General features: G+C 35.8%; 1 protein-coding gene across 9 annotated transcripts in view; it reads left to right on the top strand.

Annotated features, from left to right (window-relative positions):
* Window positions 1–17051, top strand: part of EXOC6 (exocyst complex component 6) — a 98760-nt gene that overhangs the window by 20127 nt on the left and 61582 nt on the right. For all 9 annotated transcript variants that reach the window (XM_076338775.1, XM_076338774.1, XM_076338772.1 and 6 more), the window contains exons 2-8: window positions 440–611; window positions 1903–1950; window positions 2058–2148; window positions 3065–3110; window positions 11246–11450; window positions 12712–12867; window positions 13885–13953. In XM_076338775.1, coding sequence (XP_076194890.1) covers window positions 440–611; window positions 1903–1950; window positions 2058–2148; window positions 3065–3110; window positions 11246–11450; window positions 12712–12867; window positions 13885–13953 — 787 coding nt within the window. The remainder of the gene's footprint in view (window positions 1–439; window positions 612–1902; window positions 1951–2057; window positions 2149–3064; window positions 3111–11245; window positions 11451–12711; window positions 12868–13884; window positions 13954–17051) is intronic.

Below are 17051 nucleotides of genomic sequence, written 5' to 3'. Positions count from 1 at the left end.
ATTTAGTTGGGTAACTCTAATGTTAGGAATACCGGAAAAGCAAATTTCTATGTTTGCACTTCTTTATATTTAGCAAAGAGTGGAATTTGATGGAAGGGCGATCCATGCTATTTGAGGTGGTCGGAGAAACTGATTCTTTTGTACCTGTATTTGAGCATTAGGGCATAACTAACAGGCCAGTGAGGCTCAGGTCAACCATGACGTAACAGGTTAAGCACCTGGATTAATGCCATAAGGGCTGGGTTCAGTTCTCAGTTTTGCGTCATCTCTTTCTTTTAATGCTGATTTTGATGGAGTGGATCACAAATGATGCCACCGTAACATCAAGTTTGCGTGCTTTTATTTTCTTTTTAAGAGAGAGATTTCAATAAAGATCCTTGCATACTATTTTTAACTGGGGGGAAAAGTAAACTTTGATTTTCTTATTTGTATTTAACAGGTCTGTATATGATGACCAACCAAACGCACATCAGAGGTTTATGGAAAAACTAGATGCCTGCATACGTAACCATGACAGGGAGATAGAAAAGATGTGCAATTTTCACCATCAGGGCTTTGTGGATGCTATTACAGAACTTCTTAAAGTTAGGGCTGATGCAGAAAAATTGAAGGTAAGGAACTAGTTTTTCAGAGTTTCATATATCATTGTCTTTGAATTTAAAAGAAGGAACTTGACTCTTACTGAAGAATAAGAATTTAGTGATTATCACATACACTGTGATGTTTGCAACAATTTTTTAAAAGTGGATTATTCAGGATTTGTGATTAGAGCTGTGTTGCCTGATCCAGTAATTTACATTTACAAAGCTGAATATTTTATTAGGTCTAATTCTGACTTTTTTTTTTTAATGTATGTTTTAAGAAAATGTTACCAAAATTATTTTGCCCTTTTTAAAGGTTTTCTCAGAAGGTAAAGAACAACAAATGGTAAAACAAATATTCCTTACATAGGTCTTTTTCTAATCATGCATTTATATGTCAGACCTTAGGAAAATTTAAAATCTTGATTAGAAAAATAAAAATACTGCAATTATGCATGAAAAATAAATTTTCTTTACTCTGCAATGAGTAGGAGAGTAGGCGGAGTTAGTAGTTTCATTAGAAATGAGAACTAAGATTTACTCCCAAATCAGAATGCAGAATAGTGAATTATGAGATCCATCCCTTTTAGCTCTCTTTACACTTTTGAGAGCAAAATATGCACACCAGACAGAATGAGCATAGTTCATCAGAGGTTATGATTAGAAGAGCATTATATAAAGGATATTCAGATAACAAGAGACCAAATACAGCGTCAATGAGGTCATTGAGCATCTTTGTTCAGAAATTAATGAGATTTTTAATAAACTAGAATGTGCTTCCTTATTATGATGACCTAATGAGTCACTTACTATGTGGGAAAATCTGAGGTCGAGCTTTGCCTGCACCTGCAGCATTAAAATGTTGCTGTGGTTTGGAGATTTCCACGTTTGATGTTAATCAACCACCCAGTGTTTGCATTCAGCAAAGTATGAATGTTTAATTACCATAAAATGCAATCACCGTTTCTTACAGACAATGAATGGCCCATAGAGCTCATTGAGGTTATCAAAAAGGGACCAGTGGTCAATTGGGTCAATGATTTGAATTGTTTGACAGACCTACAGAAACAAGGAAAGTTCAAAAATCCCAAGTAAATTTGAGAAGTTTGCCACAGAATCTGTTAGAAAGAACTGTCATAAGTAATTGAAGTTAACAAAAGCCCTTTGCGATCAAAAGTTCAAGTTCAAGCTGTAGAGTTAATTTGAATTTGCATTTCTTTGTTCTAAGTTTCTCATGAAGCATGATCTGATTACAAGGGTGAGCAGTCACATCAGGGCAATATATGCATATTTGTCTAACAAAGGTGAAATTATTTTTAAGGTCCAAGTTACTGATACCAACCGAAGGCTTCAGGATGCTGGGAAAGAGGTGAGAAAATGGTGCTTCCTATATGGGCATTATGAATATTTGTAGCAAGTTAAATTTATTTGCATAACTTAATTGTTATTTTCTTTTTTTTTTTTTAAATCTCTAAGGTCATAGCCCAAACAGAGGAAATCATTCGATGTAGAGTTCAGCAACGGAATATTACAACAGTTGTGGAAAAACTACAGTTGTGTCTTCCAGGTGAGTGACCTATAGCTAAATATGATGGCAAATTAAATAAAGTAAGTCACAATAGCCAAAATGGAAAAGAATTTTATTTTTTAAGTTGTGGTCCTGTAACATCCAGTTTAACAAAAACGTTAACGGGTTTTAAAAAGATGTCAACGTGTAGGTTCCATGTCTTTTACAATATTTGACGTAAAGCAATTATGCCACTTTGTGAGAAGACAGTGAGACAGATATAAATGATACAAACAATGTAGCCACATACAGCTTTAAATGAAGTAATATTTTTAATATGCGAAATGATGAATTTGTGGCTTAAGAGGGTGGTTTTTACTGTTTGAATTCTAGGGGAAAATACTAATGATTCTATTTCAGTGTTGTACTTTTAGCTCTGTGTCATTACAGGCTGTTTTTTTAATAAAACATAAGGGCTCTAAATGATGTTTCAGAAAGGTAATATTATAGGATTGCACACAGGTCTGTAAGGGTTTTATCCTGTTCATGATATTGGCATAAAACAGATTTGAGAATTTTTCTTTGTAAAGTCTTGTTGTTGACTTGTTATGAGTACAGTAGGTGGTACTGTTGCCATTTAATGGAGACAGGTCATAGACTGGTAATGCAGATGAAGTTATGGTATGTAGTAAGTGAATTAATATGCTTGATATATATAGTGTCTACTGTTTTGTTTAATCTTAATTCTTCTTCATTTAAAAGCTGTTAAGAGATCAGTTCTTTTTTCTTTTTTAGCTACATTCTAGAATTTTTTTTTGCTAGTTTTATCACATTTATGTTACAGTAGGAATTAAATAAGGTAAATTTAGCATATCCTTTTCTATGGTTTACTTTGTCCTTTACAGTATATATTTTCCTCTTTTATTAACTAAAGCCACAATAAAATCCATGGGTTAATCTGCTTGTTTCTATGCAGTGCTGGAAATGTACAGCAAACTGAAAGAACAGATGAATGTAAAAAGGTGAGTGAACTTTATTTCTATAAGTAAAATATAACATTTGTAAGTAAACTCATAGAATAGCAAACACTAATGTAGACAAGTAAGTATTCCAAGTCCTGAAGCTTGGTACGTGTAGTCTTCTTTTCGTAATACCTGTCTGTCATTCAAGAATGTCACTGCAAGTGAACAAATGTTATATTAAATATAAAGACTTTTAGGAGCTTAGTGATTGCCATGAAGAATAATGTTTACTTAAATAAGTATGACATGCAGTGAAATTATGATTATAAAATGTGAAGTGTTTTTTTTTTTTTTAATACTTGAAACAGTTTAAGAAGCAAGAATAATAAGATCCTTAGAGAGTAATGATCTTTCAGAGTACATTAATACCTGATTAATCTATCATAATGTATTTAAATAAAATTCATTATCCAAGAAAAAAGTACATCTCACTCCATATACCTTTCTTTAGACCTATCTGGTAGCTCTATGCTACTCTTTTATGTACATGGGACTGTGAGAATGAAGTGCAGAAAATGTGTTATGGTTTGTTTTTTTTCCCTCTCTGACAAATTGACTTGTTAAAAAAAAATTAAAACGATAATTAAAAATAAATTTCTAGAATAATGGTTTCTAACTGGTATGTGACCAGTTGCTCCTTCCGCTGTTGTGTCTTCACTTTCCATATTCTTGGAGAGCCACCCACTGCTGCTGTAACCCCAGAATCCCCAGTTCTCTCTCCGTGGCAGTTTGGCTGCCCCTGCCCCCCTGTAGCTGTCATCCTATCCCACTGGGGCTGATGCTGCCGCCTTGCACCGCATGCACACCCACCCCAGGAATAATACTGCTGCTATTTTCTTCTTCCTGATTTCTACAGCATCATTGCCACCTTTATCCCTGCCTGCTTTTCATACAGCCTCAGTCACACCGATTGCTCTGTGTCTTCCCTTACTGGATTCATGATCATTGTCATTGCCTCTTTGTGTGCCTGGCACCACTGCAGGGAGCTCCTGCTAACAAGTCTGTCTGGACCTGACTGTTTCCATTTGGAACTAGCTATGCATAGTCAGGTTGTCTACAGGGCTACTGTGTAATCTAGATTTACTTTTGGACTGTTTGTCGGATTTCTGTTGTCTGGGTAGGCAATGTCTCCTGCCATACCACTGGACATCAGAAAATCCTCAACAACGGCCACTGTGTATGAGTAAATCAGCTATAAAGCCTGTGTGCAGACATGTCCAAAATGCATCAGATCTACTGTACACATCAGATCAATCAGCATTGCAGCAAATCTGATGCATCTTCGACAGTGGTATATGTGCTATATGATACCTGCGTACACATGCTGTCTGGGAGGTCTTCTGCAGAAATATAAGAGCTTTAAGAATAACGTAATAGCTATGGCACTATGCTGTCTCTTGTTATAATCAAAACTTGCTAGATGTGAATCGGTGTGGTAGATCTTATCAGTTGACTACTATACACTGTTTCCTCTGAACAGGACACTGGTTTGACATCTGCTTAGAGTAGCTGGCAGCATGTTGTTGCAGCGCTGTTGGAGTAGCTCAGCAGAAAGACGTAAACAGTCCAGTGCCCTTGCTACTCTGATCAGAGAACAGACTGCAGGGTGTGTTGTCTGAATCGCACCGCTTCCTTCTGCAAGGTGGTCTGTAGACTGTGCTGCCTTTAGCGTGTTGAAAATACGGAAACGCTGGGATCAAGGCCTGCATTCTGCCATTCCCTTGCTCTGTCAGGCAAGACAAGCAGCATCCCAGTTTTAGAATGGCAAGGGAAGTTATAGTTCCTAATGTCATCACAGAGAGATCGTTCCTAATGTCATCACGGAGAGATCACTTCGGTGAGATAAAATTGCAGATGTCTTTTAGCATTTTGACTCCATGTTCACTAGTAGTTTTGTAGAGTCCACTGATGGTTGATGTGCTTTCTGAGAAATCATCAATACTCGTTAAATCTAAAACTAAATTTCTATTATTTAAGAGATTCAGATCTGATAATTTTCCTGTGGAAAGAGTTGCCAGACAGGAAGTCTTAAAAGTCAAAGGACGATACGCTGAATTGAGGGGTTTGGACATGTCATTGTCATACCATGAAAAGATCTAAGGGAGAGGGGAGATGCCATAGCTTTGATGTACCATACCTTGAAATCACATGGAGTGCAGAAGGTTTAGACTCTGCTGCAGGCTACTGCTCCAGCTCAGATATCTTTCATTAGCTACGCTACAGTTACTACTTTGCCTGTGACTTACAATTCCCTATACTACAGCCTATAGGTGTCTATCCCATGGAACTTGCAGGTAATTAAAATCCTAATTTCCTTGTGGCTTAGCAGGCAACAAATCCAAAGAGTGAGTGTATCCTGGCCTTTATCAGTAAGTAATTGAGCAATAGCAAGGACATCCATAGCATCAGTGCAAAGACCTGATAGCTGATGTGTGCAGGTACAAGGAATTTCAAAACTGACCTTCCTAAGTTTTGCTTTGAAGCTTTCCTGGAAGAGTCAGAGAGAGGAGCATTCACAGTCCCTGTCTTAACAAAACAATGAGGAATGTTTATTTTAGGCAAAGATAATTTGTCTCATAAACGTTCACTGAGGTTTGTTAATGCAGCAAAGCTTTCATTGGTCTTTTAAAAAAAGACCTCTTTTCTTTTGACTTTCTCTGCTTGCAGCCTTTTAGAATATATTTTCATTATTCCATTGTCTTACAGTCTTGCACTATGAATTTCTAATGTTTAAAGGAAAGGAAGAAGAAAGTGTGGATATTCTATATTTTTGGGGGACAGTTGTTTTAGGATAAAGATTGGAATTCCATTTCCTTTTCTCCATGGCAGACATCATCTAAGATAATGCAGGATTTGGGGTCTGGAGTACACACTGGTTTATGCAGATGGAATGGAGGTTTACTGAGGAGTCCAAAAAGCCATCTATTGATAACAACTTTTGGTCCCTATGAACATGGGCTATGTTTGAACTGATGACCTAGAGGTGAAAGGCTCTGTATCCTATTTGTCTGTCTCCTGAGCCATGCATAACACAAGTTGACAAGAACTATAGTTGTGAGAGGAAGTAACTGCGGAATCTGCTCTAAACAGACACAATTGGCTGGAAAGAGTTATGGAGCGTTTAAAGTCTTAGCTGAGGAAGCACAAGGGAGAGGTGTAGTTTCTCCACTCCTCTCCAAAACACCTAGTGGGGGCTATGCATTTAGACTGAACTACCTAGATCTTTAATTTTAAGTTGGAGATAAGATCATCACACATTTTATACAGCTCTGTTATCATGGCCTGTGTGTTTGGATTTTGATATGTGTCTCTGGAGAGAGACACTCTCTCCCAGCTGCTTCAAGAGATTGTGGTCTAATTGGAAATTGTTAGAACTGGTGTTTTTGCAAGTGTTCTTTCACAGTGAGTATTAAAAAAAAAACCCCAAACCCACCATACAATGAAAATAATTAAATAAATCAATCTGCTAAGGTTGTTGCTGAATCTTCTTGAATCTACTGTGAGGACTAAAGAAAAAGTATGGTCTTTCAGAGTGAGCTTTTTGCCCTGAAAGACTTGGATTTGTTTTCTGACCTTACTATAAGCTTTCTTCCGAACTGTGGGAAAGACAGCGTTGATTAGTTATTTAGGTTACTAAGTCTCACTGAGACAGTCATGCAGCCTTTTTCTTCATAAACCTTCCAAGCATTCAAATAAACCTGAAGACATAAAGGATGCAAATAGGAAAACTTCATAATTTATATAATTTTGTTCTACCCATGTCTGTATGGAAAGGTATCAGAAGAGATAAAACTGCTGGTGATTTGATTCTGGTTTTCTGCATTGTTTTAGAACCATGTCAAAATGAAGCATTGGATTTTACCAACTGCAAATCAATACTTCCCAGAGGTATCATGGATCTGGCAAAAAAACCCATCAAAATATATATTTGATACTGAACTGTCAGCTGCTTTCTTTCTCACTGTTCTTACAACCCTATTTGTTCAATAATTTCTATTTAAAAAAAAAATCTCCTATCACATCATTATGGATGAAAAAGGTATTCCACAGATCTTGTTTATTTCGCACAGCAACTCTTTAATCTGATTTTCAGAAATACTGAGCTTTTGACTCACTTTACAGAAGTTTCAGAGTTAGTAGTGCCTTGATCTCAGTTTGTGGTCCTTTGGGGCAACTGATAAAATTGGTATGCTGGGGAAGTTTACAAATTAGGTTTAGAATTGTTAAGGCAACTAGATTTAAAAACAAAATAAATAAATAGTTGTTGCTGTGGTGAAAGGTTTTCAATTGCCATTTCAGTATATCATCTTCAGGATCTCTGTGAATGTGACTTTTCCACAGTATTATTGAAAAATTCTGATTAACTCCCTTAAATTTGTTTGGTAGAGTACAAAAATTTTTCACATTTACTTAATGGAAATGTAGTATGCAGGAATATACAGTATTTGCCTCTGAGAGAAGCACAAAAATTGGAGAACAACACTATTTTTTCTTTGTAAATTAAGTTTGTTTCCTTAATTAAACTAAAATGAGAATTTTAAGGTTATTGTCTCTCCTCTTGGTTTTTTCAGCAGAAAATTTTGGGACATGACTACGTGTTTCTTTATTCAAAGGCTTGTGTACAAATGTGTTATTCTCAGTAAAATTCACAGCTTTTGAGTTCATCTTGCTCCTGTCCTGTGTAGCTTCTTGACTGCTCTAGTTTAACTTGATGGGGCTTTTTTAGTAAGTTATGGTATTTCTCTTAACTGCCTCCAAATGACACTCTGCTGATAAAAATCTTAAAAGTTCTCTCTGTCATTTAAAACATAACTTAATGCTTTGTGTACACTAAGGTAATGGTCACTTTCTTTTTCTTTTGGATTTTTTGTGTGTTCATGTTTCAAATTCTAATACAGACCTGATTACTCTGTGCCTGGGACTTGGCCATTTTGTAAAACGCCAGCTCAATTTTAGAATATGATGATGCAAAACACTAATCTTCTGGGTGGTTTTTTTGGTGGTTTTTTGTTTTTGTTTTTTTTTTGGGGGGGTGGGGTGTGTGTGTGTTCCCCAGTCCTGCTTCTTGCTGGTTTTAGAAGTTTCCATTTTTATAGTTTGGAGATGTTAGTAAAATCCATCTTAAAGTTTTCTGGTTCTGATGACAAGATGGATGGATGGATAGTCTTATCATATGACCTCTATTGGTGTTTCAAACTTGTGTCTTCAATTTCAAAGCTTACGTTATAAATTTTACATTGGGGAACACATTCTTACAAGATTAGCTCGGAAGAATAGACACAGAGGACTGCTATATTTATATGAAAAAAAAAAAAGTTGAAGGTACTTCTTTAACTCATTTATAGTCAAATGGACAATCTTTACCTTATATGATTGATAATATTATTAGTTCCCATCATATATTGTTGTCAAAATTTTCAGCATTGAGTTAAATCTATGGAATGTTTTTAAAGCAAAATATACAAATATATCATTCCATGAAATGATATGCAAAACTTTTTAGTTTAAATCCTGACCTGTGGGTGACCTTCAAATTAATAAGACTTCCGTGCTTTATCAGAACAGATGTGAAAAGGGCAAGGTCCTGAGCTCCATATATATATAATTAGTAAGGGACTCTAGAATGGATTTAGAATGGATTATGTTAATTCTGATCTTAGAGACAGCAGTCAAAAACCTTCCAGATGAACTAACAGTGTTTTGATAAGCTGATCCATATAATTTAAATAAAAACCTTTTATACGATTTTGATGCTATTATGGTTTTATTCCCCAGAAGTCTCACCATGTGGCACTCTTGGTCATTTACTATTTAAAAAAACAAAAACCACACACATAAAACCCCCAGACTCCTTCTTATCTGCAACATTCCTGTTGCCTTATGTATATTTTATATAAACCAAGTATATAATAAACAAAAGCTCCTAATTTACACTTGAAACCTCTTTATTTGCAGTATCCTGAAAGCAGTTGTGTTCTGGAATAAAAGAGATTTTTCCCATCCTCCAGCTATGCTGAACTGTTAGCTTAGAAATGTCCTGACTGAGAAAATTCAAAACAACGTGTTTATTTCAGAATGGAACAAGAAGTTATGACTGAAGTATTAATAATTTATTACTGCTTGTCTACAGAAGGGGAGCCAGCAGCTTGAATTGTATTTCAGTTTGAAAGTGTTCACTCACTATATCTACAAAGCAATATGCAGAAGCAAAAGAACTGGAAAGGTCATTTTCCAGGTTTTCTTGAACATTTGAAGGGACTTTGCTCATTTTCAGCTTTTCCCTTTCAAAATGATTTGGTAATTTTCCAATACTGATTGTGTAGGGCTTTCAGGAAGAAAAAGGAACTAAGGTTATAATACGAAAAGCTAAAAATGGGCTAAGGCTATTACTCTGTATTTGTGGAAAGAAAGGTTTGGAACTAACAGCAAGTTATCTCAGTCTGATCTCAGTTTTTCTACTTTTCCCTTTCAAGACTAAGCTAGAAGGCATTGGTTCACCTTATTCTGTTATAATAGGCCAAACTAAATGCATTTTTCCAAAAGCCTTCTGGGCTGAGTGGCTGGTAAGAATACTGTGTAAAGGAAAATTATTGTCACATCTATAACTAATTGCTGTCCTATTCATGTTTAACCTGTTTGCTGCACCACTCTTTAAAATGTTGTTGACATCATAGATTCATTGATCATGGTGTTTCTGTTTCTTGCCTTCTTAGTTTAGCTGTCTATCCCAGAATTGGCCCACTTCTATTTTCCTTCATCTTTTCAATAAAGTAAAAATTTTCACAAGCATTCTGCCTTAGGAGCCTGTGTGACATTTGAAAATAAAATAGAGAAGGGTATTGACTTCAGGAACAGGCATATAGGAGCCTGACTCAGCTCTGAATCACCTCCTTGTGGTGTTCATCTCTTTACTGATTATAAGAGGAAGCATAGAAAACCAATTTCCCTCAATTAAAATTTCCTTCTTTAAATGTTTCCCTAAATCAACTGAAAGCATCAAAATTTTACTTATATGCTACAGGCCTGAAGTTGATAAATGGTTTTAGCAAGTAAGTCTTGGCCCCTCAACCCATGTAATCTATGAGAGAACTGAGAGTGAAGACAGGTAAATAACTGTAGTAATAGGTAGAGCTGATGTCTCAGTATTTGGTAGCTTTCTGTTGTCAAAATTGTTTGAGTCTTTATTATTTTTATTTATTTTGCAGTTAAATCACTTTTTACGCTTAGTTTTAACTTGAGTATTTCTTTAAACTCATTGTCCCTTATGTAAAATTTCACAACATGGTTATGAATGTACTGTACAACATCTGCATAGTGTATGGGCATGAGAGGAAGTATTTCTTGGTGTTTTGTTTTTTCCCCCTCTCAGGCCGTATCTTCCATATTTCTGCTACAAATAGTCTGTAGGCTAACAGAACACAGAAGAATAGAGAAAATTATGGAGTCTTTGTTGGTTTGGTTTTTTAAAACCCTCTGACCTTAATGCTTGTTCAAAGTAGTTGTTTTCTTGGTGGCATATACTGTATTTTGTCAGAAGGGTAAATAGATTCAAGGTTTACAGCAAAATATGATATACTGCTAGAAAAAATATTGCTTGAGATAAGTGTACACAAGTCTTTTCCAGCTAAGGATGGTGGAAAGAGGTGTGTGTGTGTGTGGGGTGTACGTTCACATATACCTAAAGAAGGCAGATACATATAGGCACACTTTTCCAAGATTTTTTTCATTGTTTGGTGCATGTACTGCGATGTTGGGTGATTGTCAATTTGTGTTTCAGAAAAAAGAACTCAAAAAACCCTGATAAATTCAATCTAGAAGGGAAGATAATTGTTATGACTTCAGTGCCTCCATCCTGCAAGATGCTCTGTGTGGTGTTAGGAATCTGTAGTTCAGAACAGCTAATACTATAGGAGCCTACTTAAAATTTTTCCTTGACTGGGTCACTCTGACAGTTCACTGTTTTTTTCCAAACTAAAGCATTATATGGATGACCTTTTGTTTCTTAATTTTTCTAAGAACAGAGTAATTTCATTCGATATATATCGATTGCGTGTATGGTATTGATATCCCATATTTGATAAAGTATTTTATTAAAATTTGATAAGCTACATAATTTGATTTTAATCTCTTTGTAGATACTATTCTGCTTTAAAAACAATGGAACAGCTAGAAAATCTATATCTTCCTAGAGTTAGCCAATACCGTTTTTGCCAGATAATGATAGAAAATCTTCCAAAACTGCGTGAAGAAATAAAAGAAATATCCATGTCAGATCTCAAGGATTTCTTAGAGAGTATTCGAAAGCATTCTGACAGAATTGGGGAAACTGCCATGAAGCAGGTAAGCCAACCTAACAGGATGACTTCCGTCCTGTTATCTACTGAAAATATCAGTGTCAATAGTCTCAGGTTAGCCCGGAAGATTTGTCTAAGGATTGTAGTCATCACATAGACCTTTGAGTAAAGATAGAGAGCTGTGAAATATTTGCTAGCTAACACCTTGGGTAGTTTCTTCTCCTGGACATGAAGTTGTCAATTCTAGCGGTCCCTGGCTAACACAAGAAGCAGCGTGACACCTCAGTACCATCAGACTTTCCTTCCAAATTTGTATCTGTGTCCTAGACAAGAAGTAGTTTCCTCCCTGGGAAAGGAAGGTGAAATGCTGTATATCTCAAGTTGCAAAAAATTGTCAAATACGTTGAGTAGTCAACTCCTAGGCAGTCTGTAACTCGGCAGCTACTACACCAGAACAAAGAGCAGCCCATCTGGCCAGCCGGCAAGGACGAATAAGACTAAAAGAAATGTGGAGATAATGCCTAGTTCTTCCTAAAGTACTACTAATACAGGGCATGGCATTGGCATATTACCCTCCAGAGAGGGCACACTACAGAGGAGAGAGGGCAGAGGACTGAGGTGAGAGCCAGGATGAGACTGGGACAGATGGAGCCCTTGCCTGTTCCATCACAAAATAATCTGCCACTTCAAAGCACCGGTATTGGGCAAGCTTTAAAGCAATTAATGCTTTTAAAATTTATTTGGACAGCATTAAAGTTTTCATTTGACTTTTTGTTGGGAAGAGTTCAGGTTGGGTTGCCATTTTGTCATCTAAGGTTCTTGTAAAATGCAGCATTGATTATTATAAATGAAACTTAATCGCAAGATTATACTGTGCTACCTTGTTGCATTTCTTTCAATAGTAAGGACAATATAGTGCATTTGGCTTCTGCAGCTGACTGCTCACTAAGGCTTAACTGAAGACAGCAAACAAATAGCTTGAAAGTCTGTAATAACTGTACTTCATTTAAATATTGATTCTCTGTTTGCAATTTATGGTCAGGAAAATTACAGATTACTTTTTAAATTTTTTCTACCTTTAGAATTGCATTCTGGGGATTAGGGAAAAATTATGAAGAAATTAGCTATTGAACTAATTTATCATCCCAAATGGATTAAGGACAAAATCATCGGTGTAGGCTGAGAACGCACATCTTGCAGTTATACTGATGTGTGTTCAATAGCACCACCTGTTTTTCATGTCATAGCATATACTCATCAGTGATGAAATTTGTATTACATCTTTATTGGTACTACTTTTAAAACAGGCACAGCAGCAGAAAACCTTCAGTACCGCTCTTCAGAAGCAGAATAATGTAAACTATGGTCGGAATATGCATTTAGGTAGAAGCAGAATTTTGGAATCCAAGAACGAAATTACATTGAAGCGAACGTTTGAAGAAGATGATGAACATGAAGAAGAGGTAACTTTACACTAATCAGTACGTCTTATTTAAAGTGATTTTTGTAGGGTTATTGAACAAAACTTGCAGTACAATGTCTGTAGATGGTCAACATTAGTTAGGAAGGACCAGAGAACACCTTCAAGGGACACCAGTCCAGATCAGCATTTTAGGGGGAGAAAATAGTGCCAAAATATTAGTTGTATTAATGCTAGCTTTAGCATCATATTTGGGGACATTCAAACTTGTAATTATTCAGGAATTCAGTTGCAATTTACATTACACAGTACCTGCCCACTGTAAATGATATGTGGCCCACTGGAATGTTCTGCTATTGCTAAAGCCAGCATTTCTGTGTTGAGGACTTCAGCTTGTGTTAGAACTCTTTCAGCTATCAAATACTCAGTGTTCATAAACTGAATAAAACAGCAAGTATTTAGACCTTTAAATCTGGTGCTCTGAAAACACAGTGAAAGAAGCCTGGTTTTGTAACACAAATAAAATCTAGTACTGTAATACAAAGGGAGGGGAGACTTGAACAATTAATTTACTCTTTTGTGATAGATCCCGTCCATTTTTGGGTCCTGAAATTACTGGCAAAAAGACCGGTGCAGTTACTCTTCAAGTCATTAAAGCCAACTCCTTCTACCACTTTCTATGGAAACAGTAGTTTTAGTAGCCATAAAACCTGTGAACAGAGTTGGCTTTTGCTGGTCACAGTTTGGTCATGCTTTTGTATTCCACCCCAATGTATTTCCATATTCATCTGAACTTTAGATTCATCAGTCTACTAACTTCACACTCTGCTAAACTACTATTTCTCCCCTAAATCTCCAGGTTTTAAGAAACCAGGTTGAGCAGTTGTAACATTAAGGGCACTAAAACAGAATTTAAATGGAAGGGATAATTCCTTACCAGTAAGATGTCTTATGAAGTGTTTATTAAGTGGACAAGTTCTGCTGGTAATGTATCACATTTTGCAGATTATATGTTTTTTATACTTCATACACTTTTCTGTTTTCCTTTCCTTTCCTTCAGGTTTTAACTGCTCAAGATCTTGTAGACTTTTCTCCAGTCTATAGGTGTTTGCACATCTACTCAGTTTTGGTATGTATTAAGGTGTAGAAAGTAAAATATCTTTTTGAAGTTGAATGTTCATTTTCGTATTTTTCATACTCTAATAGTTCCCAAGCAAACATGATTCTAGTAGTAGTAGTGCTCGATGAACCAGCTGAGATGGGTAGAGTATGGATACTCAGGGCACAACTGCATGTTTTATTTTATATGCATAATAAAGGACACACAGCAAGACATTAATTACATAAGTGTACTTAAGAATATACGTAAAATATGCATGTCTGCCTCAATAGTGGTATTGGCACTTTTGCAGTTCCCCCAAGCATTCCATGTAACCCAAATGTTTGTGGGGTTATGATCAATATTACAAAACATAGGAATATTCAGTCTGAATCTTGTGAAAATCAGCATAGTAGAGCAAAATAGCAAGCAAAAACTGGAGATTGTGATAAACTGTGCTCAGGCAGATTAGATTGGATTCAATGGCAGAGACACAATAGCCCATTTTAGCTGCTGTAAAAGAGCATAATGCACAAGCTAACAAGGACGAAAACTTTTTTGGCGAAACTTGATAACAAATTATTTATTATTTTCTCACCTTTCCTATGTCTCAGTTAGTTTTGAAGTCAGATTACTTACAGAGTAAGTATCAGGGGCATATAGATGAAGTACTTTTAAGTATTGCTAATCCTACAATCTCAGCTGGACCTGGCTTCAAGCATTCAGGCTGGGTTATCTTCTTTCTATGGAATCCTTGCAGCTGTGTAATGTGAAAGCTTCTATCTTGAAATAATGTTTAAAGTGTTATTTCACTGTTACTTTATTTTTTAAAGAAGGAATCCAAACAAAAGCATCAATAATTACATCAGTAATTACCCATCTCGATGAAAAGAACAGGAGGGACAGAAAGACAGGCTGCCGGAACTATTAAAAAAGAGTGGACCATTTGTTTTTACAGAGGAAATAAGTGTGAAATAGCATATAAAAAGGAATGTGTAAATTTAAATACACCAGTTGACAACATCTGCTTATTATTCCTTTAGTATAATAAAAGAACAGGAAGTAAAATTGATAGATGACATTTAAAAGTAATATGTGATTATGTTTTTCACTTTGACAAGGATCCTGGTGTTGGATCCTTGATCCAAGGATATGCTCTTTGGGTTTGCACAGAAAGTTTGCCAGCTTCCAAATTTGCTGGAGACAGGAAACAACTTGGAGTGCTCTCTGATAGGAAAGGTGCTTAGCCCCTTAGAAAAAAGGGTTGTTGATGTCTTCAGAATAGGGCTTCTGTCTTTCCTGCCAACATCATCTAATTAATAAGCCATAGTAGTGTTATCAAGAGTTCTGCATTAACCACTTCTTGGAGTCCTTCTCGTTTACCTCCTGTTGTAAACCATCTCTTTTGGAATAACTTCATGACAGCAAAGGAGGGAATTGATGCCAGGTGGCTATTCATTACATTTCTATATCAAGGACTTATCTCACAGCAAATGTCACCTTCTTAGTGAATTCTACAAAGCTGTAGAAATTCTACAAAGCTTCTACAAAACTGTAGAAAATATTGTATTTTTATGCAGGACAAATGTTTTCTACTCTGCTTCTTCATATTGAAGAAGAAAGTGGGATTTTATATACCTCAGAATACTACATAGCTTGTAACTGCAACCTGGTGACTGCAAGATACATAAGTACCAAACATAGACTGTATTGACGAGTAACCTTTCTTTAGACTAGAAACATCTGGGCAATATATATAAAGAGCTTTTTTTAGTCCATGTATTATGTGAGATGCTGTATATTTGAATTTTGCTGTAAACACCCTTGATCCCTTTGGCATGTAATGTTACCTTTTAACTAAATGCTATATAGCAGTATAAAATAAATGTAACTATGGTGTGGAACAACACTTGATATATGAGCAATATTCCTAGAATTTATAACCCAACGTGAACTGATTTATTATTTCTATTGATATAAACTCATGAACTTCTGGAAGCTGGGCAAAACAAATGCATTGCTTCGGTATATTTTATCTTGCCTTTCCTTTGCTTATTCAGTGAGTGAATAATCAGGGTTGTTGCTGTATTCTGCTGATTGCTTTAGAACATCTGTTTAAAATAGTTGTTATGCCTGAATTGCTGATCTTGATTGCATAGGATAGCATGGTCTATAAATAATCATGAGATATTTTACATCTCCATTTTTGGTGTGGATTTGAGAAGAACAGCTACTCTTCTTCACTTGAGAAGCTTGTGTCAGGACTGAGTAGAGATTTGGCATTGGAAGTAGAATTCAATAATGGCTTTGTGCATCTGAAAACTGCATTCAATATTTGGGCTGGAGGTGAATGGTTAGTATGTCTGATCAATATGTGTTAGTACGAATTATAGCACACTGTATAAAGTTCTGCTGCAACAGAAAGTGTTCTAGTAAACTTGCATCTCAGTTTCAAATTTTTTTTTTTTAAAGCCAAGTCTCTTTTTTACTTTTAGATTTTGTTAGGTTAGCAGTATTTCTGAATTTGATTAAATATTCATTATGAACTTAAAATAGTAAATTTAAACTTTCTTTGTTATATCTTATAAAGAAGTTAGGTAAGTAATGTTGACTTAGCAATGTACAATCTCTGTAATAACTTGGTTTGAAGATTTTTGGAAGCCAAAGTAGTGGAATTCTAAATAGCGCTGGCCTAATAATAGGCTCATGAGGTAAAAACAAACCGTAAAAATGCTAAGTTGCTTTATTCTGCTTGCATACAAATTACATTGCGTTCACTAGGTAGATGAGTCAATGTAGCACTAATTTCAAATGGACAGATGGTTTCTACTGAATGGTCATCTTAATGAGATGGGCAGGATGTCACTTGAATTCCTCACAATATAATCATGAGGCACAGAGGGTATTGTGTCTTCGAGGACTGCGATAGGAGAAAAATCCAAATCCACAGTCATTACATTTACCAATTCCAAAGAGAATAAGCAAATATTAAATAAATCTCGTGGGTTTTTTTTCTCAGACAAAGCTAATGCAGGCAGTGTTCAGATGTATCATATAGTCACAGAAACATTTTTGTAACTTAACTTTACAATGCGATTAGTTTCTTGAATAACCTAGAGAACCATTTT

This window comes from Aptenodytes patagonicus, chromosome 5 (genome assembly GCF_965638725.1).
Source record: "Aptenodytes patagonicus chromosome 5, bAptPat1.pri.cur, whole genome shotgun sequence".
In the NCBI taxonomy this organism is placed as follows: Eukaryota; Metazoa; Chordata; class Aves; order Sphenisciformes; family Spheniscidae; genus Aptenodytes; species Aptenodytes patagonicus.
The sequence above is the reverse complement of the archived record's forward strand: the minus strand, read 5'-3'. Positions and strand labels throughout refer to the sequence as shown.